This window comes from Podarcis erhardii, assembly GCF_964252035.2.
Source record: "Podarcis erhardii genome assembly, chromosome: 2".
Classification (NCBI taxonomy): Eukaryota; Metazoa; Chordata; class Lepidosauria; order Squamata; family Lacertidae; genus Podarcis; species Podarcis erhardii.
Genome location: NC_138498.1, coordinates 114,156,330 through 114,177,936, shown reverse-complemented (window position 1 = coordinate 114,177,936; position 21,607 = coordinate 114,156,330). Strand labels below are relative to the sequence as shown.

At 50.7% G+C, this 21,607-nt stretch overlaps 1 protein-coding gene across 8 annotated transcripts in view; it reads left to right on the top strand.

Annotated features, from left to right (window-relative positions):
- BAG6 (BAG cochaperone 6) overlaps window positions 1-21,607 on the top strand; it is a 31,852-nt gene that overhangs the window by 8,716 nt on the left and 1,529 nt on the right. For 5 of the 8 annotated variants that reach the window (XM_081852365.1, XM_081852367.1, XM_081852368.1 and 2 more), the window contains exons 5-24: window positions 66-119; window positions 2,090-2,164; window positions 3,079-3,254; window positions 3,504-3,633; window positions 5,270-5,467; window positions 5,615-5,891; window positions 6,551-6,637; window positions 6,765-6,872; window positions 7,746-7,858; window positions 7,951-8,035; window positions 9,144-9,517; window positions 10,878-11,211; window positions 13,133-13,302; window positions 13,411-13,464; window positions 16,356-16,458; window positions 16,551-16,675; window positions 18,012-18,158; window positions 19,564-19,623; window positions 20,274-20,417; window positions 20,534-20,641. In XM_081852365.1, the coding sequence (XP_081708491.1) occupies window positions 66-119; window positions 2,090-2,164; window positions 3,079-3,254; window positions 3,504-3,633; window positions 5,270-5,467; window positions 5,615-5,891; window positions 6,551-6,637; window positions 6,765-6,872; window positions 7,746-7,858; window positions 7,951-8,035; window positions 9,144-9,517; window positions 10,878-11,211; window positions 13,133-13,302; window positions 13,411-13,464; window positions 16,356-16,458; window positions 16,551-16,675; window positions 18,012-18,158; window positions 19,564-19,623; window positions 20,274-20,417; window positions 20,534-20,641 (2,922 nt within the window). The remainder of the gene's footprint in view (window positions 1-65; window positions 120-2,089; window positions 2,165-3,078; window positions 3,255-3,503; window positions 3,634-5,269; window positions 5,468-5,614; window positions 5,892-6,550; window positions 6,638-6,764; window positions 6,873-7,745; window positions 7,859-7,950; window positions 8,036-9,143; window positions 9,518-10,877; window positions 11,212-13,132; window positions 13,303-13,410; window positions 13,465-16,355; window positions 16,459-16,550; window positions 16,676-18,011; window positions 18,159-19,563; window positions 19,624-20,273; window positions 20,418-20,533; window positions 20,642-21,607) is intronic. The other 3 variants (XM_081852370.1, XM_081852369.1, XM_081852371.1) reach the window with 2 other exon arrangements.

Below are 21,607 nucleotides of genomic sequence, written 5' to 3'. Positions count from 1 at the left end.
TGTTTCTTTAATTTCCTCCCCCTCTGTCTCTTCCTTTTCTCTCTCCCCAACCCCGCTTCCCAAAGAGCGATGGATCGTCTGTGGATGTTCATATAAATATGGACCAGGCTCCCATACAGGTACAAGTGGGGTGGGAAAACTGGGATTTACTGACTTAAGGTTGTACATACTCTGTCGGGTGTGGGTGTGTGTGCACGTGTGTGTTTGCGTAACAACAATGATTTAATTCAGTAGCATCTTGTGATGTTTGATTTGGGTGTGTGTGTTTGATTTTCTGTGAAGGGAACTGCTGGTGATGTAAATTGATTTGTCCATTTTCATAACTAATTTGGGTGCCTTCCCAAAATTTTTGGGAGCCCTAAATTGTTGTTCGGGGTTCACGCTTTGACTGTTGGTGCGATGCAGCTGTGACCTGGTCATTTGGCAGCCAGCCTCTTATTTCACCGTAGCCAAATATTATGATTTCAAGACTGCCCTTGTGTAAGTGGCAAGCTACCTATAGATCTAGACATTGCCACCCTAGGTGGCCAGGCTGAGGGCAAAGGTGCCAGGAAGCAGTCCAGGCTTTGAACAAGGAATGTAGCATTACCTTAATAAAGGATAGGCTTTGCTGGGGGCACTTTGTTCTAAACTTTTTTTTTGAAGACTTCTTCCCCATTGAAACATTGGAACTCTGGACATGGTCTGGGGCTTATCCTTAAATGCCAGAATTTTTATGAACAGAGGGTGTCACCTCTGCTCAGCATCTCACAAGAGCCCAGCAGGACTTCAGAGCATGACTCTTGCTAAATTCATGTGTGAAATCTGTGGTTCTTACTTCACTAGTCATGAGACAGTCTGGGGCTTCCTCTATCTTGGATATTTTCTTGTGTCAAGGCCATTCAGCTGCCTGGCTCTCACCATCTGTTTTCGGTAGACGCTTCCACTGGCAGCACATCCAAAGGATAGTGTCCCAAATCTGTAGGTTCAGTGTTCTTGGCAGCCCGTTTGCGGTGACTCCCAGGAGAATCGCAAAATAAACTTCCGAGGGTGTTCTAAGTCTTTAAATATTGCTGTTACCAAAACAACAACAACCCCTGCCTAAAATCTGCATAATGCTACTGAAACTACTGTGTGCCTGTCACTGTCGTTCGGACCATGAAGTTAAAACTACAACAAAAAGAAACAAAACATGAATGGTCATGAACTGCTTTCATGTTGAAGAAAACACATTTCAGGTGCCTGTTGCAAGAAAAGAAGATAAAGCTCATTCATGTGCTTCCTAAAGGCTTATCAGAAGGAGAAGCCGGTTAGGGGAAGGATTTCAAAGGGTCAGCATCACAACTGAGAAAGCGCTGGCCCTCCCACGACATTGCTAGCAGCGTTGCCTATCCCTGAAGTTAGACTTGGCAGCTGCTGGCACGGGAATGGGCTGCAGCTGACTGGTAGAGCATCTCCTTGGCACGCAGAACTTTCCAGTTTCATGGCATCACGTGTTAGGACAGAGCTGGGAAGCTGGTGGCCTTCCAGGTGTTGTTGAACCACAGCTCCGTTAGCCCCAGCCAGCCTGTCCAATGGTCAGGGGTGAGAGGAGTTGTGGTCCAGTAACACTGGAGGGCCAGAAGTTCCCCATCCCTGAGTTACAAGGCCCAGGAAGCAGATAATATGCAAGAGCCTCTTGCCGAGACACCAAGGAGATTTAATTCTGGTCAGACTAGGCAATATTGGGCTTGGTTGGGACTTGTCATTAGACACCTCTCTATGAAGGGGATCTCTGAGGTTCAGGAGGGTGGCAGTTTGGGGAAAACAGGGCGTAGGTTGGGTGAATCCAATCTGACTACTGGTGGTGGACTACACACATTCTGGCTCTTGAACCCTGTTTTGGTCTGGCCCTCTGAGTTCACCCCCCTTTTTTTGCTTTGAGTAGAAGATGGAATAGGAGGGGCATGGCATTTGGTCTTAAATGAGCCCATTTTCCTTTATGGCATGAGCTCTGTAAGGAGGCTGGAGGGGGATTATGGTTCTGATTCAGAGAAGTGGGGGAAAGGGACTCTGGGCAAGGTGAGCCCCTTTGTTTGATTGGGGTCCCTCTCCTCTCCTCTCGTTCCAGAGCGAGCCTCGAGTCCGTCTTGTTATGGCCCAGCATATGCTGCGGGACGTCCAGGGCATTCTGAACCGACTAGAGGTGAGCCGGCCTTTGAAACTTTTTTGGGGGGGAGGGGGTGTATGCAGACAGGAATATATCAATGGCCTGTTAAAGCTTGAGGGAGAGGCAGTTGTTAAGATAATAATAATAAAATAAAATAAGTAGATTATCTGTTATGTTTTTATTATTGTGCTCTGTAATGTGTTTTTAATGTACACCTCCCTGGGATCTTTTGACAAAGGGTGGTATATAAATTGAATTAATAATAATAATAGCAACAACTTAGAAGTGGGGCAGGGACACCTCCTTCTGGGCTTCAGCCGCCACGTGCTCCTCCTTTTCTTTTCTTTTCTTTTTAACCTTATTCCAAAACCAAAAAAGAATTACAAACATCAAATTCAAAATCCATATTTGTTTTGTAACATAAGCCTATTACATAGTTGACTAGATTAAAATATACCTAATTGCTATAGACTTCCCTTTGCAAACGTAAATTAGAAATGCAACGTAATTAGAAATATTATATTAGAAATGTTTATAAATTCCCCTATACCCCCCACTCCCCTTCACCCATGCGTGATCTCAGTATTTCTTTTCATTTCTTCCATCTTGTTGTGTTGTTGTAGTTTAATAACTATTCAGTTGATTCTTTTATTATTTCCTTGCTTACCCCTGCACGTTTTACACATTATCTATTAACATTCCAGTTCCGGAACCATATTTTTTCATGTATTCCTTCACTCCATCCCATTCTTTAATTATTATTATTTCAATGGCCTCTAACGACTGCCGTCAATTTTGCCATTTCCGCAGACTCACAGAGCTTGCTTTGCCATTCTAATAATGATGGTATTCCCCCTCCCCCATCCTTCCAATTCTTTGCGATCAATATTCTGGCCGCTGCTGTTGCGTAAAGGAATACATTTTTCTCACGTGCTCCTCCTTTTCTTTAGGGCCGCACCAACGGCCAAGTTGCATCGGGACCCGAGGAGACGGCATCTGCCAGCCCCACCGAACGGGAGCCCATGGAGGGAGCCGAGTCTGAGCCTCCCAGTGAGCCCACACCAGCTGAGGAGACGCCCCCATCGGGGGCCGAGCCGCCCCCTACCGCTGAGGCTGCTGCGCCCAAGTGAGCAGCTGGCATACGGGGCAGGGAGGGCGAATGGGGTCCCGGCTGGCTTCTGTGGCCTGGCATTCAAAGGGGGGAGCTGCTGCGTGGTGGTGGTGTCCCCAAAACAAGAGGGTGGCTGGTGCAAAAGGGGAGGGTGGAGTGGAGTAGATGGGTGAGCTCAGAAGGGAGGCCTTGTTGCTTCTGCCAGATGATTGCCATCGAGGTGGCCTAAGCACGATCTGAGCACCATTTCTCTCTCCCCCACAGCCACCCGTCCCCAGGCGAGTACGTGGAGGTCTTAGGGGAGCTCCGCGGGGTGGAGAGCAGGCTCCAGCCCTTCCTCCAGAGATACGAGGAGATCCTTGGAACGGCCAGCACCGCAGACTACAACAATAACGTAAGGGTGAACTTGGAGGTGTGCGTCGTGGCATCCCAGACCAGGGAGCAGTGATTGGAGTCTCGTTCTGTTTTCACGTGGGGGGTTGGGTATGTCACCCCGCCCAACGCTTTGTTTTCTATGCAGTGTGTTACTCATACGACAAATGCTGGGACTCACACCTATCTGGGGATCTGTGTTTAGGAGCTGCTTGCCTCCCAGATCCTGGCTGGTGGAGGCTTGTTGAGAAATGTTAGGGTGATTTGTATGTTTCTGGGCTGGACCTGTAGGAAGTTCTGGGGCTGAATTTTGGCGAGTGTTGGGTCTGCTTGTCCCCTAACCTGGCGTTTGAGACAATGGACGATTATCTTTCATATGTTTCTGGGACAGTCTTGTTTGTTGGGAAGGGGAGCGAGTAGTGGGGGAGGCGGCTAGCTTGGTGTGCTGCGCTGTGCCTTGCTGTGTAGATCTCAGAAGTGAAGACAACAGCAAGCCAGCTTCACTCCATCAGAGTGCCTGGGGCTTTCTGCCACGGTTCCAAGAAGGGGGCCACCCAGCCCCACTGGTGACCCTTCTTGCATGGGGCTTCCAATTAGAGAACCAGCCAATTCCGCACCTTGTTTGCTTCAGCAGCGCTGCAGAGTTAGGTCCTTGCACCCCATTCACCAGGCCACCGTCCTGGTCGTTTTTAAGGTGCCCTTCTCGAAAGCTGAGCTCTGTTCCTTGTTAGCCTCTACCTGCCCCACTTCCAGTTTCCCTTCTAGCCTGTTACCGTATTTTTTGCTCCATTAGACGCACTGGACCATATGACGCACCTAGTTTTTAGGGGAGGAAAACAAGAAATAAGAAAGCAAAGCATCCTGAGCTAAGAGGGAACGCTCCTCCATCTTTGCTCAGGAGGCTTTGCGGGGCTATCCATGAAGCCAGGAGGGCAAGCGGGGATGGGTGCGCACCGATCCCTCTTGCCCTCCTGGCTTCAGCGAAAGCAAGCTTACTGGCTTTCCCCCCACCTCCCGCAAGAGCCGTGCGCTCTGTCCCTTCCCCCACCTCCCGCAAAAGCCAGGGATAGCCGTGCGAAGCCTCCTCAGGGCACGGGGATGAAGGCTCCCCATGCGCTGCGGAGGCTTCGCGCGACTAAACCTGAAGCCAGGACAGCCAGCGGGATCGCTGCAATCCCGCTTGCTGTCCTGGCTTCTTGTTTAGCCGCGCGTAGCCTCTCCTGGGCAAGGGGAGCCTTCATCCCCTGCCCAGGAGAGGCTGCGCGTGGCTAAGGCTCCCCCAAGAGCTGCGCTCCCTTTAAAGAGGGCTGCCCTTCTCCCTCCTTGGGGAAAAGTCCCGAAGAGCCGCACACAGGCTCCACGCAGCTCTTTAAAGGGAGCGCTCAGCAGAGCCTCCCGCCTGCATTTGCTCCATAAGACGCACAAATGTTTCCCCTTACTTTTTAGGAGGGGAAAAGTGTGTCTTATAGAGCGAAAAATACGGTATATTACAAGGCGTTCCTGTCCTGCCCTCTGTAGTGCACTTAGCAGCCAGGAAAGGTTTCAGCTGGGAGGTGGGATTCAGCCTGGGTGTAGATGGGGTTGGCGGAGACTCCTCCTGCTGGAATCCGAAGCCTGTGGCCGCTCACTGTCTTTCTACTTCCTTTTGCGTTTGGCAGACGGAGGGCCGCGAAGAGGACCAGCGCATCATCAACCTGGTGGGGGAGTCTCTGCGCCTCCTGGGGAACACCTTTGTGGCGCTCTCCGACCTGCGCTGCAACCTCTCCTGCAGCGCCCCCCGCCACCTCCACGTGGTGCGGCCCATGTCCCACTACACAGCCCCCATGGTGCTGCAGCAGGCTGCCATTCCCATCCAGGTGAGTGCCCCGCTGGTGGATAGGTGGTTGGTGGCGGCGCATTTGCCTTCCCTGGTTGAGGCGTCGGCTGCAGGCTGGCCAGCTCGGCGAGGGAGAGCGGAAAGGAGCAGCGGCGCCTGCAGCCTGCTCTCTCACTCTCTCTTCCAGATCAACGTTGGAACCACAGTCACCATGACAGGCAACGGCGCCCGTGGGGCCCCGGCCGGCTCAGAAGGCTCCGCTTCTTCCCCGGCTGCCCCCGCCACCCAGCCCCGCACTTCCAGCCCCGTCGAGGCCGGGCAGCCATCTGAAGGGCCGCCCCCTTCGTCTTCCCCGGTGGTCACCCCGACTCAGACTCAGGCCTCCCAGACAGGCCACCCCCGCGTGATCCGCATCTCTCACCAGACGGTCGAACCGGTGGTCATGATGCACATGAACATACAGGGTAAGCGCTGCCCAGGTTCCTTCTTGGGGAGCCGAAAGGGGGGGGGGAGAGAGATGGATTGTGGGGCCCTGGAGAAGGGGGAGGGCAAAGAGCCTTTCTTTTTCTGGGGTATGCTGGCTCCTTTCTGGCATTGGCTTATCAAGAGGTCAATAATAATAATAATAATAATAATAATAATAATAATAAATTTACTATTTATACCCCACCCATCTGGCTGGGTTTCCCCACTCTGGGCGGCTTCCAACAGAATATTAAAATACAATAGTCTATTAAACATTAAAAGCTTCCCTAAATGTGCCCAGGTGTAGAAGGGTGCTCAGGGCCTTGCAGTGTAGTGGTCTGCCCTGGGGGTGGGGTGGGGTTAGGCCCAGAGGTCTCTGATTGGCTGAGTTTTGCATAGGTAGCAGGGAGGGAAAGAACCCAGGAAAAAAGGAGGAACAGAAGAAGAGAGAAAGTGGGGACTCGAGGGGGAGTGATGCCGCAGATCTCTCCTAACATCTCTCCTGACACACACACACACACACACACACACACACACACACACACAGCATAGGTTCGCATGTGGGATCCTGCGCCGTTCATTTTCTCTGGGAGGAGGCGGGGGAGTCTGTGACACTTGTTGTCGTTTGAAGTTCTGCTTGCCTCTCTCATCCTTCAAGACTCAGGTTCCCCGATGGGTGGGGGCGGCTCAGCCGGAGTGCCACCCACAGGACCCGCTGGACCCCCTGGGCACCCCCAAGGAATGGGTAAGGAGGGAGAACGGAGGCTGGGGGGGGGGAGGAGAGAGGGGTTTGTATGAGATTGCACATTGTGACTGGGGGCTGTCGGTTGAGCCTGCCCTGTGTTTTTTTGTGTTTTTTCCCGCCCCCCAAGGTGGCACTGCTCACATGCCGCTCCCCAGCCTCCCGCCAGAGTTTATGCAGGCTGTCGCCCATCAGATCACCCAGCAGGCCATGGCAGCGGCCGCATCAGCGGCGACAGGTAACGGCATGGGAGGGCGCTGAGGAGGAGGCCTGTTTTGGGGAATGGTTGATTCTTTCCCTCCCCTCCCGTGTTGTCGTCAGTACGCAGGAAGCTGCTGTAGGCTGAACCAGATCGCTGGTCCATCGAAGCCATTGTTGCCTACACTTGACCCTCATCGAAAATTTGCATGTCACGGCCATAGTATACGGTAATTGCTACATGGGATGTGTCGTCTTTATACACTAATGTACCTTTGGACACAGTAAAATCTCTAATCCAAGAATTGCTAGTTGATCATAATCAGTCTTTTCCACCAGTGCATTTTTTTATTTTATTTCCCCCTCCAAAAATTTTTTTAATTCATTTTATAACACAAATAAAGAACACAAACAGAAGAACAAACAATACAAACAAATTCTTGTCATAGCCTTATTTTCTTAAACATTGTTAGGTGGGCTTCCCCGTCCCACCTATCTGATTTTCATTTTACTACCAGTGCATTTTTTAATGGAGATTCTAGACTTAGTTCTGTCGAATCATTTCTTTAGGTTTGGTTCGAAGTACTTGATTCAAAAACAAGGTGTAGCTATGGGCTCGAAATGTGCTCCCAGTGTGGCTAATATCTTTATGTGGAACTGTAACAGCCCTTCGTGTGGATTATTGGACTCTATGAGCAGACAGGTGGAATAGATACTTATTATACATGTATGGATCTTATGCATGAGCTTCCGTTGAATTCTACAATTTGATACAGTGATTATTATACCTTATTTATTCAAAAGTACAGCCGGTTACGTCTTGTGTGTTTATTGAATACACTTGAGTGGCAGCAGCTCTAGGGCCCGGATTTTGAACGGGGCGGACTTCTACCTGCCTTTTCCTGTTCCCTAGGCCAGCAGGTCCCCAGTTTCCAGTCGGCTCCGACGCGTGTCGTGATCGCCAGGCCCTCTGCTCCGTCTGTGCGGCCCACACACCCTGGGTCACCCCAGGCACCGGGACAAGGGGTGAGGACTAGGGCGGAGGGGAGCATCTTTTCCGAGAGGGGATCGCTCTTCCCCGCCGGCCGTCTTCTACCGAATCTCTTTCTCTCTTGCAGGGCCCTGGCCTCGGGGGGAATGCTTCCTTGGCCCAGATGATCAGCGGGCTGGTGGGGCAGCTCCTCATGCAGCCGGTGATAGTTGGTAGGTGGCAAAAGGCAGAGGGAAGGGGGGTGGGGAAGTGCGGGGTGACGTTTTTGTAGTGTTTGGAATGGGAAAATGTGGGTGGGTCGTCTTGCAGTGATCACTTAATGGCAGTTGGACCTCATCAGTACATAACTCTTCTTCTGGAATGGTTAATGGCGTAGGGATATTGTGTGTGACACAGAGAGAATGAGAGAGAGAGGGCAGGGCGCTGACTTTGTCCAATGAAGGTTTGCATGCAAACAGCGCTATTTTTGTTATTTTCATTGTTCAACCCTATATTAAGATTTCAAACTCTTTCAGACTGTTTATTGGTGGCAACAATAAATACATCTATTCATAAATAAAAAATACACGCAAACAGTGATTTCAAGATGTGCTGGTAATTGCAAAAATCAGACCCAAGAGTGATAGCCAAGGACCATGTGTTCTTCAGGCTATGAAAATTTAAATTCCGAAACAAAAAAAAGCTGAATTCTGCAACCTGTATAAATTCTGCAATTCAGACACTTCCATAATTCTGTTTTTGCTGGTAATTGGGAGGAGAGGAAAAAAGAGAACTGTATCTCAAGCGTGTTGGAAAGGATGAGTGTTTTGCTATTTAATTTTCCCCACAGGCTTATGCCCAAGTGTCTTTTCCAAAGCCTCACTTGTGTTTTTTTTAACAAACTGATTAAAAAACAGTGTCTGTAGGAGAAAAATCTGATGGGGAGAGCCCCACCTCTAGTTCCTCTAAGCCCTGTTCAGCTCCTCTGGTTTCCATGATTAGGCAAGGCTTCCGAAGCGCTTCCAAGCATAGCTTTGCATTCTTTTTCCGGAAGAGTAGACATTCCCTACTTATTCTCTGTTCCTGAAAGCCCTATGAAGCATAAGAGCAGCCTTGGCACTTGTGAATCCTGGCTGTTTCTGCTGTGAGATGGTGTGGTCTCTGTAGGCCTACCCACACGGGTTTGGCTTCCCTCCACCCTGTGTGTGGTCCAGGCAAGCTAGCCAGAAGGAAACCTTTAAAATTGGGAGTCTGTGATGGATCTGTCTTCCGCTTTCTCAAATGCTCCCGAGCCCTTGCCTGGTCACTGACGTAGCAGACCTCTTCGCTTTTCCTTCCTAGCTCAGGGCAGCGGGACTTCACCTTCTTCTTCGTCCTCCTCCTCCTCCTCCACCTCTTCCTCTGTCAGCGCCCAAGCCACCTTCAGCACCAGCAATTCTGCCTCCCCTCCCACAGCCTCGGCCAGCGCTGGCACCACCAACACCGCCACCACCGCTGCAGGGGGCAGCTCGGCCGGTGCCCCGGGAGGGCCCATCCCCTCCGGCCAACCCCCGACGGCGGCCGCCGCGGAGCTCCAGTTCTCTCAGCTGCTGGGGAACATCCTGGGGGCAGCCGGCTCCAGCATGGCTGGTGTGGCCGGCCTGGGTTCCCCCACCATCACCGTGGCAATGCCTGGCGTCCCGGCTTTCCTGCAAGGCATGACAGATTTCCTCCAGGTAAGCTTGGTTCCAGCCTCGCTTCATTCCCCGCAGTGGCGGTTTCAGCAGGGGGTGGGGGGCGGTGGCAGCAGATCAGCCCCTCTTCTATCCTTCCTCCCAGGAGAGGAAGGGTCTGCCAGCATACTTTCAGGAGATACAGTGGTACCTCGGGTTACAGACGCTTCAGGTTACAGACTCCACTAACCCAGAAATAATACCTCAGGTTAAGAACTTTACCTCCGGATGAGAACAGAAATCGTGTGGCAGCAGCGGGAGGCCCCATTAGCTAAAGTGGTACCTCAGGTTAAGAACGGACCTCAGGAACAAATTAAGTTCTTAACCCGAGGTACCACTGTACTGGGTTTTGGGTTCTGTCTCTTGAATCCATATATTGCTCCCCGCTAGAAAAAGCCTTGAAGCGATTCGCAGCCATAATAAAAGTGCGTGGCATTTTTAAACGGAGCCAAACTCGGTCCTTCTGCACGAAAATCTGCTCCAAGTTACCCCCAGCGCCCATTTAAGCTGTGTAATTTAGGGGAGCAAAGTCATAGAATTGGAAGGAACCCCAAAGTTCATCAAGTCCTGCAATGCAGGAATCTCAGCTAAAGCATCCAGGACAGATGGCCATTCGACCTCTGCTTAAAAACCTCCAAGGAAGGAGAGCCCACAAACTCCTGAGGGAGACTGCTCCAGTATCCGACAGCAAGAGCTGTCGGAAATTTTCTCCTGATGTTTAGTCGGAGCCTCCTTCCTTGTAACTTGAAGCCCTCAGTTCGAGTCTTACCCTCCAGAGCAGGAGAAAACTAAGCTTGCTCCCTCTTCCATGTGACAGCCCTTGAGATACTTGAAGATGGCTACTGTATCTCCTTTAAAGGCTGGCGGGTGGCGCTGTGGGTTAAACCACAGAGCCTAGGACTTGCCGATCAGAAGGTCGGCGGTTCGAATCCCCACGATGGGGTGAGCTCCCGTTGCTCGGTCCCTGCTCCTGCCAACCTAGCAGTTCGAAATCACGTCAAAGTGCAAGTAGATAAATAGGTACCGCTCCGGCGGGAAGGGAAACAGTGTTTCTGTGCGCTGCTCTGGTTGTCCAGAAGCGGCTTAGTCATGCTGGCCACATGACCCGGAAGCTGTATGTCAGCTCCCTCGGCCAATAAAGCGAGATGAGCACCGCAACTCCAGAGTCGGTCACGACTGGACCTAATGATCAGGGGTCCCTTTACCTTCACCTTTCTCCAAAGCCCTTGCTTGATGTGCTTCGGGTCACCCAGAGACCTGCCATCTTTCGTCCCAGCCCTGCCTTCACTTTGACCTGCACCTGTGGGCCTGGAAGCCTTTGCATGTGTTTCCCCAGCCTCACTCCTCCCCCTTCTCTCCGCAGGCGACGCAGATGGGGGCGGCTCCTCCCCACCCTCCGGAGCAGGCCCCGCCTCCCCCGCAGCCAGCGGCCTCCCCGCCACCGCCTCCTCCCCCGCCCTCGGCTCCCCAGGGCGGCATGGAGCCGCCTTTGGGGGGCGGGAGCAGCAACGTCCGTGGCGGCGCCTCGGCAGACTCCCTGCCGCCTGAATTCTTCACCAGCGTGGTGCAAGGGGTGCTGTCGTCCATGATGGGGTCGCTCAGCGCCCAGCAGGGCAGCACCGAGAGCATCGCGGACTTCATCCAGCGCCTGAGCGGCACCAGCAACATCTTTGAGCCAGGCACAGAAGGGGCCCTAGGTAAGGAAGGTCTTGGGTGTGCCCCCCTTGCACTGGGGGGGGGGGTGCTGGTTAATAATAATAATAATAATAACAACAGCAATAACAACAAGAACAACAACAAGCGGTTTGAAGTCCATATTGTGCTATCGGCTTCATAATTTTGGACCTGGCAGTATATTGCGAATCATGGTGTGTGTTGTGCAAAAGTCACGAAGCAGGGAAAACTGTGAAGCCAGACTGTGCCTCTACATAGCTCCATCCTTATTACAGACATCGTGATATATACCTGATCATATATCATGATGATGAAAACCAGATAATAATTTATTATTTATACTTCACCCATCTGGCTGGGTTTCCCAGACACTCTGGGTGGCTCCCAACAGAAAATTAAAAATATGATGAAACATCAAACACTGAAAACTTCCCTAAACAGGGCTGCCTTCAGATGTCTTTTAAAAGTCAGATAGTTATTTATTTCCTTGACATGTGAAGGCATTCCACAGGGTGGGTGCCACTACTGAGAAGGCCCTCTGCCCGGTTCCCTGTGACCTCACTTCTTGCAGGGAGGGAACTGCCAGAAGGCCCTTGGTGCTGGACCTCAGTGTCTGGGCTGAACGATGGGGGTGGAGAAGCTCCTTCAGGGTGCTGAGAGTTGCTAGGTGCCCCCTATTCTCCCCCTAACATAGCTATAGAATGGTTTGACAACCAATGCTTCCGGGTTGAACGATAGGGGGTGGAGACCTTCCTTCAGGTATACTGGGCGGAGGCCATTTAGGGCTTTAAAGGTCAGCCCCAATACTTTGAATTGTGCTTGGAAACCTACTGGTTTGAACAAGGCTGCCTTCTGCCCCCTGACTAATTCAAAGACTCCTCCTGTTTTCTGGGGTCCTGGTTGCCCCAGTTGGGAGAGGCATGCTGACCCTTTTGATCTCTCCGGTCACTACCCTCTCTAGAACCCCTTGCAAACCTTGCTCCTCCTTTTTCTTGGATGCCCATCGCCCACAACTTCCCACAGTCTGGACCAGCGTTTCCCAAACTTGGTTCTCCAACTGTTTTTGGACTACAATTTCCATCATCCCCATCCACTGGTCTTGCTCGCTCAGGATGATGGGAATCACTGGTCTGGACTTTTGGGCCCTGGCTCTGCCACCGTTGCCCAAGGAGGAGAAGGGGGAGGGGGCCGGATTCCTTTTCCAGCTTCACCTCCTCTCTCTGTGTTGCTCTGCATGGCAGCTCTGCTTCATCCTGAGGCAAAGGGATAATTTCTTGCCTTAGGCCATGGGGTAGGCAAACTAAGGCCCGGGGGCCAGATCCGGCCCAATCGCCTTCTCAATCCGGCCCACGGACCGTCTGGAAATCACTCTACATGAGTAGAGTGTGTCCTTTTATTTAAAATGCATCTCTGGGTTATTTGTGGGGCCTGCCTGGGGTTTTTACATGAGTAGAATGTGTGCTTTTATTTAAAATGCATCTCTGGGTTATTTGTGGGGCATAGGAATTTGTTCTTTCTTTCCTCGCCAAAATATAGTCTGGCCCCTCCCCAAGGTCTGAGGGACTTTGCCAGCCCCCTGCTGAAAACGTTTGCTGACCCCTGCCTTAGGCTGACTGAGAACAAGCTCCTGGCTGAAACAGGACAAGCTGGGTTGCAGCTCTGCCTCTTGGCCATTCTCCTGCCTGAGCTCCTTGCCAGCAATAGCCCATAGAGGCGTCTTTTGCTAGAAGGACTGCCTCTCCCAGCTGACATTGCTCCCTTCCCTCCAGCCGGGCAGAAGTGCCATGAGGCTCTTTCTCCCTGGGGAAATCCCAAGGGAGTCGTCGATACCTCCTTCTGTTCTCTCTCTCTCTCTCCCGGGGTTTCCTGCCACTGCTGCGTCCTCCCGTCCCATTTGGGTTAAGCAGAAGGTCAGCTTGCAAGGTTTGTGTCCCTCTTTTCTAGGCTTCTTTGGAGATCTGCTCTCCCTCATCTGCCAGAACTTCTCCATGGTCGACATGGTGATGCTGCTGCACGGGCAGTTCCAGCCGCTCCAGCGGATCCAGCCCCAGCTCAGCCGCTTCTTCCGGGAGGAGTACCTGCACGGCCAGGAGCCCACCGAGCGCAACGTTCGGGTGAGTGGACCCGCCCCTAGTTCCAAGCGCGACCTCCCTTCCTTCCCCACCTTGAGTCCATTCCTGTGGTGCTTGCTAACAGTTCCCTCTCTCTCCCGGCTTTTCCAGATGGCCACGTACAATTTGATCAACGGCTTGGAGGAGTACATTCGCGAGAGTTTTGTAAGTTCCACTTCCTCCTGCGCAGCGAGGTGTTTGTGGGCTGCGGAGACTTGGGGCAGGATTTAGATGGGCCCAGGCATCTTGGTCACTGAAATGATTAGATGGTACCCGGGACAGCATTTGTATTTATTTTCTTTTTAAAATAATTTTATTATTTGATTTTCAAATATATAAATGTACAGTGGTACCTCGGGTTACATACGCTTCAGGTAACATACGCTTCAGGTTACAGTCTCCGCTAACCCAGAAATAGTACCTCGGTTTAAGAACTTTGCTTCGGTGTGAGAAGAGAAATCGCGCGGCGGCAGCAGGAAGCCCCATTAGCTAAAGTGGTACCTCAGACTGAGAACAGTTTCAGGTTAAGAACGGACCTCCGGAACAAATTAAGTACTTAACCCGAGGTACCACTGTACAACAAAAAGCAATTCAGAATCCAAATATTGAGATTGCTCTGAATCTCCTGACTTCTCCCCATCCCTTCCCTGGGTCCTAATAGTAATATTTCCAACTACATATCGACACTTACCCAAATTTTTATCCTTCTAAATTATCCATAACTTTCCGTTACATTCCAAGTGTGGTTAAAATTCTGCCATGTTTTAACCTGCTTACAATGGTCTTGTAAATAAATTATAAACTTTCCCCATTCTTTTTAAAAGTTCTTGTCTGAGCTTCCCCCATTCTTCTCTGGTCAGGGTTGTCTCTTCCTTCCATCTCTGGGCTAGTAGTATCTGTGCAGCTGTTGTCGCATAAATGAACAGTATCTTCTGGTCCTTTGGTATCTCGGTACAGTGGTGCCTCGCAAGACGAAATTAATCCGTTCCGCGATTCTCTTCATCTAGCGGTTTTTTCGTCTTGCGAAGCAAGCCCATTGACAGCTTAGCGGATTAGCGCTATTAGCGGTCTAGCGGCTTTTAGCGATCAGCTGAGAGGCGGCTTATCAGCGGAACAGCTGATAAGCGGCTTAGCGCTTAGGGAAAGGGCGGAAAAAAGCGGGGGGGAAACGCGGGAACTCGCAAGATTTTTTCGTCTTGCGAAGCAACCCCATAGAGAAATTCGTTTAGCGAAGTGCCTCCAAAAACGGAAAACCCTTTCGTCTAGCGGGTTTTTCGTCTTGCGAGGCGTTCGTCTTGCAGGGCACCACTGTACCTATAATTGCTAATAAAGAAGCTGCTGTTTTTTTAACAGAACTTATTTTAAGCATTTATTACATTTTATTATAAATAATCTCCCAGAATTTTTTAATTACTTTACATACCCACCACATATGATAAAAGGTTCCTTCTTTTTCTTTACATTTCCAGCATTTGTATTTCTTGCCATCACAGGGTCTTCAAAATTTTGCCTCCTCCTCCAGGGAAAGGAGTCATCCTACCCTCCAGATCTTCCCCACCTCTGATGGGTTAGGTTGGGGAAAACAAAACAAAACTTTGTCTCAAGTTTTGCTAGGTATTCCTTGTCTGTCTCTTTGACCATAGTGTTGATTCCTGCTGTTTTTGTGTGGCGTAGCCCCAGACCTGCACCAGGTGGATGGACAAGAGAGGGGATCATTCCAATTAGCAAGCTGAAATTCTTGCACTGTTGCAGGTTTTCCCAAACTTGGGTCTCCAACTGTTTTTGGGGTACAACCCCCATCATCCCTAGCTAGCAGGACCAGTGGTGGTCAGGGATTATGGGAATTGAACTCCAAAGCAGCAGAAACTCGAGTTTGGGAAACCCTGCACTAACAGAACGATTGTCAAAGCAGGAGATGGATTTCCTCCCTGAGGTTTTTGTTTTTGGTTAATAGTTTGGTCTAAAAATGTCTAGCCCATGGGTAGGCAACCTAAGGCCCGGGGGCTGGATCCAGCCCACTCGCCTTCTAAATTCAGCCTGCAGTTGAATAAAAGTGAACAAAGGAACTCCATAAATAAAATTAACATAAATGGCAGAATTACAGACAAGCTGAAGGAAATACGAGAAGGATTTGTTAAATATTTTTCTGAGCTGTATAGACAAGGGAAAGAAAAAACATTTAAGATAGAAGAGTACATCAGAAATAGCAATATGCCATATTTAAAAGAAGAACAAAGGATCCCCTTACTCCCAGATAACAATGCAATAAATACTTGAGGCAATAAAAAGCTCTAAAAATGGCAAGTCTCCAGGCCCGGATGGCCTAACGTCAAAATATTATAAGAAATTAAATGAACAATTAGCGAACCCATTGAAAGATGTCATGAATGAAATATTGAACACTGGCGAAATCTCAGAAACATGGAAACAGGCCTATATAACAGTAATTACAAAACAAGATGCAGATTTGCTGCAAACTAAAAACTATAGGCCTATCTCCTTGTTAAATAACGATTACAAATTGTTTGCAAATGTTCTAGCTAACAGATTTAAAAAAAATTAAATGAATATATACATCAAGATCAAGCCGGGTTCCTACCAGGAAGACAAATGAAGGAGAATATAATGAATATTTTGAATATAATAAAATATTTGGAGGCTAAAAATGAAAAGAAAGTGGCAATGATGTTTATAGACGCTGAAAAAGCCTTTGATAATGTTTCTTGGAAGTTCATGATAAAGCTGTTAGAACAAATCAGAAGCGGTCCTAAGTTTTTAAAAGCAATAGCAGCAATCTATTCAGAACATAGGAATTTGTTCTTTCTTTTTTCAAAATATAGTCCTGCCCCCCACAAGGTCTGAGGGACAGTGGACTGGCCCCCTGCTGAAAAAGTTTGCTGACCCCTGGTCTAGCCTCCACAGTGGGAGGCAGCCAACATGCGACAAGAACAGATGCAGGCGAAAACGCTCTGAGCTGGCTTCTTGCTGCTCAAAATCTATATAACCCCGACTCCCCCTTCCCCCCTCGTCCCTGATGCCTCCCATTTCCCCCCTAGGCCTCCGTCCGAGTTCAAGATGGCGTTGACATCACCCGCACCAACCTGGAGTTCCTGCAGGAACAATTCAACCGCATTGCAATGCACATTCTCCATTGCGCTGGTAAGGCAGTGGGCTGAGATCCGGGAGCTTCCCGGAGGGGGCTGCTTCTCCTTCCCCACCCCCTCTAGCATCCATCTCCTCTCTCCTTCCAGATAATACCTTTGGGTATCGGCTGCTGGAGTTGTGCAACCAGGGCCTGTTCGAGTGCCTGGCGCTGAACCTCTACTGCTTGCGCGGGGAGCAGGGAGCCCTGACTGCTGTCATCAACGACCGCATTGTGAGTGATGAGTTGTGCTCCGCTGACGTTCCCCATCTTCAGGGGATGTAGGGCTGATGCAGGGCAGTTTTGGGGAGGTACTAGAGCCAACCGAAGAGTTGCGAGAAAAGGAAGCCCGCGAGTTGTGGCGTCCCCCAACGACAGCGTCGGGATCGCATGGGCAGAGCTGCGTGCGGGAAGTCCCGTTTGGAATTCTGCAAGCATAAGTTAATATGGATGTGCCCAGGGGTGAGACGGTTGAAATAGGGCGTGGGAAACATGGTCAAATAACTAGCATCTACACTATGCTCCTAGCGAATGGAAGGCCCTATAAAGCCCTTCACTGTTCAAAGTGTGTCTGTTTCACCTTTCCTGATGTCTGCCCAATGATAATGACCTCGTTAAAAATGGTGCAGAAAAATTGGAGAATGAAACCGATTGAATGAAGTCTGGAAGTCAACCATCCCAATTTATCTCGTAAGGTAGGCTGGCCCAGCAGGGAGCAGCTGAATCAGAGTCTCACCGGTGTGCTTTGTAACTGAGTGGGGATTATAGGTAACAATCCCAGGTCTCCTTAGCCCAGAGTCCAGCATACTTTGTTCTGTACAGTGGTACCTCGGGTTACAGACGCTTCAGGTTACAGACTCTGCTAACCCAGAAATAGTACCTCGGGTTAAGAACTTTGCTTCGGGATGAGAACAGAAATCGTGCTCTGGCAGCGCGGCAGCAGCAGGAGGCCCCATTAATTAAAGTGGTGCTTCAGGTTAAGAACAGTTTAAGGTTAAGAATGGACCTCCATAACGAATTAAGTTCTTACCCCGAGATACCACTGTATTGCATGGGGCCTCAGCTAATGCAGTACAGTGGTACCTCGGGTTACAAACACTTCGGGTTACAAACTTTGCTAACCCAGAAGTAGTACCTTGGGTTAGGAACTTTGCCCCAGGATGAGAACAGAAATCGTGTGGCGGCAGCAGGAGGCCCCATTAGCGATAAGCGCACCTGAGGTTAAGAACGGATCTCTGGAACAAATTAAGTTTGTAATCCGAGGTACCACTGTATCTGAGTTTTGTTGGTCATGAAGTACCTTAGGAAAACAAATGGAAGATCTCAGCTGGTCTCTCACTTTCTTCAGCCCTAAGGACTCTTTTCACTGACACAGTTAAATTTGTGAGTCGTATATTGCCAACTCACTTAACTTGTCCCAAAGGACTTGTTGCCCCGGCTAACTTCGAGGTTGCGTCAATGAATCGGAAGGACGCCGTCTCGTTCACTGAAGGCTGCTGGCTTGGAATGGGAGTTTGCGGTCCTGACAGCCTTGTGTCTCTTTCTCTTTCTTGGCCCGCCTGGGCGGCAGAGGCGGATGTCGGCAGACATGAACCCCTCCTTGGTGAGCTGGCTCACCACCATGATGAGCATGCGGCTACAGGTCATCCTGGAGCACATGCCCGTCACAGAGGATCAAATACTACAGTATGTCCGCAGGATGGGCGACCCCCCACAGGTAAGACTCCTGAAATTGGATAGAGAAGCCCGGGTGGAATCAGGTACTAAACCCTAGTTTCCCGTACCTTTTGGGAGGCCCCTCTATTGTTGAGGAGACGCTGGTTCAGGTCTCCCGAGTGTTGAGCATTTTGGCCCATAACTCCATGCTGTCCTACATTCCACAATTTCAGTTGCAGTGAGGACATTGCAGTTACGGGGCATTAATAATAATAATAATAATAATAATAATAATAATAATAATAATAATAAAATTTTCTTCATACCCTGCCCTCCCCAGCCAGAGCCAGGCTCAGGGCGGCTAACACCAATAAAATTACAATAAAACATAATAGGGGGAAACAAGGTAAAGGTAAAAGGACCCCTGACCATTAGGTCCAGTCGTGACCGACTCTGGGGTTGCGGCGCTCATCTCGCTTTATTGGCTGAGGGAGCCGGCATACAGCTTCCGGGTCATGTGGCCAGCATGACTAAGCCGCTTCTGGCGAACCAGAGCAGTGCACGGAAATGCCGTTTACCTTCCCGCCAGAGCGGTACCTATTTATCTACTTGTGCTTTTGAACTGCTAGGTTGGCAGGAGCAGGGACTGAGCAACGGCTGCTCACCCCGTCACGGGGATTCGAACCGCTGACCTTCTGATCGGCAAGTCCTAGGCGCTGTGGTTTAACCCACAGTGTCACCCGCGTCCCTAGGGGGAAACAAACAAAACCCAGTTTATCAAAATACGGGTTAATATACAATTTAAAATGCAGCCTCATTTTAATAGTAGCCCATAAATCAAAACCATAAGGGGAAGGAAACATAAGGGTCAGACTGAGTCCAAACCAAAGGTCAGGTGGAACAGCTCTGTCTTGCAGGCCCTGCGGAAAGATGTCAAGTCCTGCAGGGCCCTAGTCTCTTGTGACAGAGCGTTCCACCAAGTGAGGGCCAGTACTGAAAAGGCCCTGGCCCTTAATGAGACCGATCTGACCACCTTGCGGCTCGGGACCTCCAAAGTGTTGTCATTTGTGGACCTTAATGTCCTCCGTGGGGCATACCAGGAGAGGCGGTCCCGTAGGTACAAGGGTTCTAGGCTGCATAGGGCTTTAAAACCAGCACCTTAAACCTGGCCCTGTACTCCACCGGGAGCCAGTGCACAGCCGAGACATTCCATGCACAACCCAAGGAGAGAGCAGTTGCAGGGTGCTGTCTGCAGTCTCTCTCGCCTTCTTCATTTTTCCTTTGGCTAAGATTTGGTAGGGCCACCAGGAGCCAGATCAGATTGTTTTGTGGACCACATGCCGGTGGGACTTGTTTGTTGGGAGATCAGAGGGGAGGTGTGTGGGGAGACTGTGACTCTATTGTGGGTGCTGGGTATCGCCACCAAGGCCTCTGAATGCACTCTCTCTCTTCTTCCATCCTTTTAGCCTGTACCAGAAGAGCCGATGGATTTTCAGGCTGCAGAGCAGCCTTCCGAAACCCTGCAGGTACGGAGTGGGAGCCAGGAGCCCCAGGCTTCTTTGAATGTGTCAGGGTGCTGTGGAGCTGGGAGAGGGTATGGTTCCCAGGGTCTTCTGGCGGTTCCCTCACTGCGAGAAGTGAGGTTACAGGGAGCCAGGCAGAGGGCCTTCTCGGTGGTGGTACCTGCCCTGTGGAACGCCCTCAAGGAGACTTTTAGAAGACTTCTGAAGGCAGCCCTGTACAGGGAAGTTCTTAATAGTTGGTGTTTTATTGTGCTTTTTTGCTGCTGCCTAGAGTGGCTGGGGAAAACCAGTTGGAGGGGCGGCATATAAATAAAGTAATATACAAAGCCTTTAGCATGCGCTGCTGCCAGTGATCCTTGTAAGAACCCTGAGAGATAGATGAGGAGTGTTCCCATATAGCAGGTGGAAGGACTGAGGCTGCCTCCTCGCCCCCAACCTTCTTAGGCTCAGCATGTGTGTCTGAACCAGAGGCTTGTCCCTTCGCCACTTGCTAGTATATGGGGAAAACCTTAATTATTGATTCTGAAGCTGCCCCCACCCAGTGCTGCCCACTGGGCCAAGCCTCTTTTCTGCCTGAAACACAACAGATATGTGCCTGTCAGACGCAACCTGCTTGGGCCCCCACTCCTATTCTCTCCTCCCTTTCCTTGCAGCGAGACAGCGCCGCGTCCCCGGCCCCGGCCACAACGGCCGAGGAGGCCATGCCCCAGCAGCACGGGGAGCCGGAGCACGAGGAGCCGCAGCCAGGGGAGCCGCCTGCCCCCGACGCAGAGCCCTGGGCAGCTGCCGTGCCCCCTGTGAGTGGTCTGGGGGGGAAGCGGGCGGCGACCGGGGGAGGGCGGGGAGAAAGAACTCTCTGGAGTTGCTAACGGGTCCCCCAATGCTTTCCTCTTCCCTCCTCCTCGTCCGCAAGGAGTGGGTGCCCATCATCCGGGAGGACATCCAGAGCCAGCGCAAGCTGAAGCAGCAGCCCCCCCTCAGCGACGCCTACCTGAGCGGCATGCCAGCCAAGCGGCGCAAGGTGAGAGGGCCCTTCTGTCCCAGGGAGGATTCGCTTCACTTGGGTTGCCCCACGGAAATGACAAAGACGGCCCAGCCTCTCTTAAACAGCAGGTTCTCCTCGCGTGGCCAACCCAAGGGGCTTAAAGCAGCACTTCCTACATTGGAGAGGGGTGAACTGGATGGTCCTATGGGTCCCTTCCAATTCTGCAAGTCCACGATTCCATTTCCCTTGATGGGATCATCTTCTTCTTTGGCAATCACTCACAGCGGAGTGTGATTGTCTTGTCCTACACTCGAGTAGGACCCTGGCAGAGACACATGCCCGACTGGCATGTTCTGTCCCTCCTGGTCCATTGTTCGGGAGCTTCAAAAGCATTCTTCAGCCCAAACATCACAGCGACTGATGCCAACCGACACCGGCACACTTAGGGATCCGCAGAGTCTTTGCAGCTTGCGTGACGGACCTCAGCAACTCAGCATTTTGGCTAATCTGCTTTATTTACATATAAACACACACAGAGCGCTGCAACATGGCTCCCTCTCTCTCTCTAGTATCAGACAGCAAAGAAAAAACAAAACAAAGGACAATAGTCCCACTTTACGGAACACAGTAACACAAACATCCTGTCTCTGTCACTTCCCACTTTGTGGAGTCAAAACATGCACCGTCATGTGAAAGACAGCAATCCCATGACTGCAGTCATGGAGCAGGAATTCTAACATGTCTTCCACTAACAAAGTCTTAACAGTGAGTCTGTAAGTGACTGTGGAGGCCAATTCTGGATCCACACGTCCTTCCACAGTGGGGACATTGGTTTCTGGGCGGGAGTTGATCATGGTGAGGGTTTGCCAAGCGTGCCTTCCTTTTAGCACGTCTTTCCCTTTTGTCCTGTGTTTGAGTGTCTTGAAAGCCAATGACACATTTGGTAAAGGCTGTTCTCCAACTGGAGTGCTCGCAGACCAGTGTTTCCCAGTTTTCAGTGTT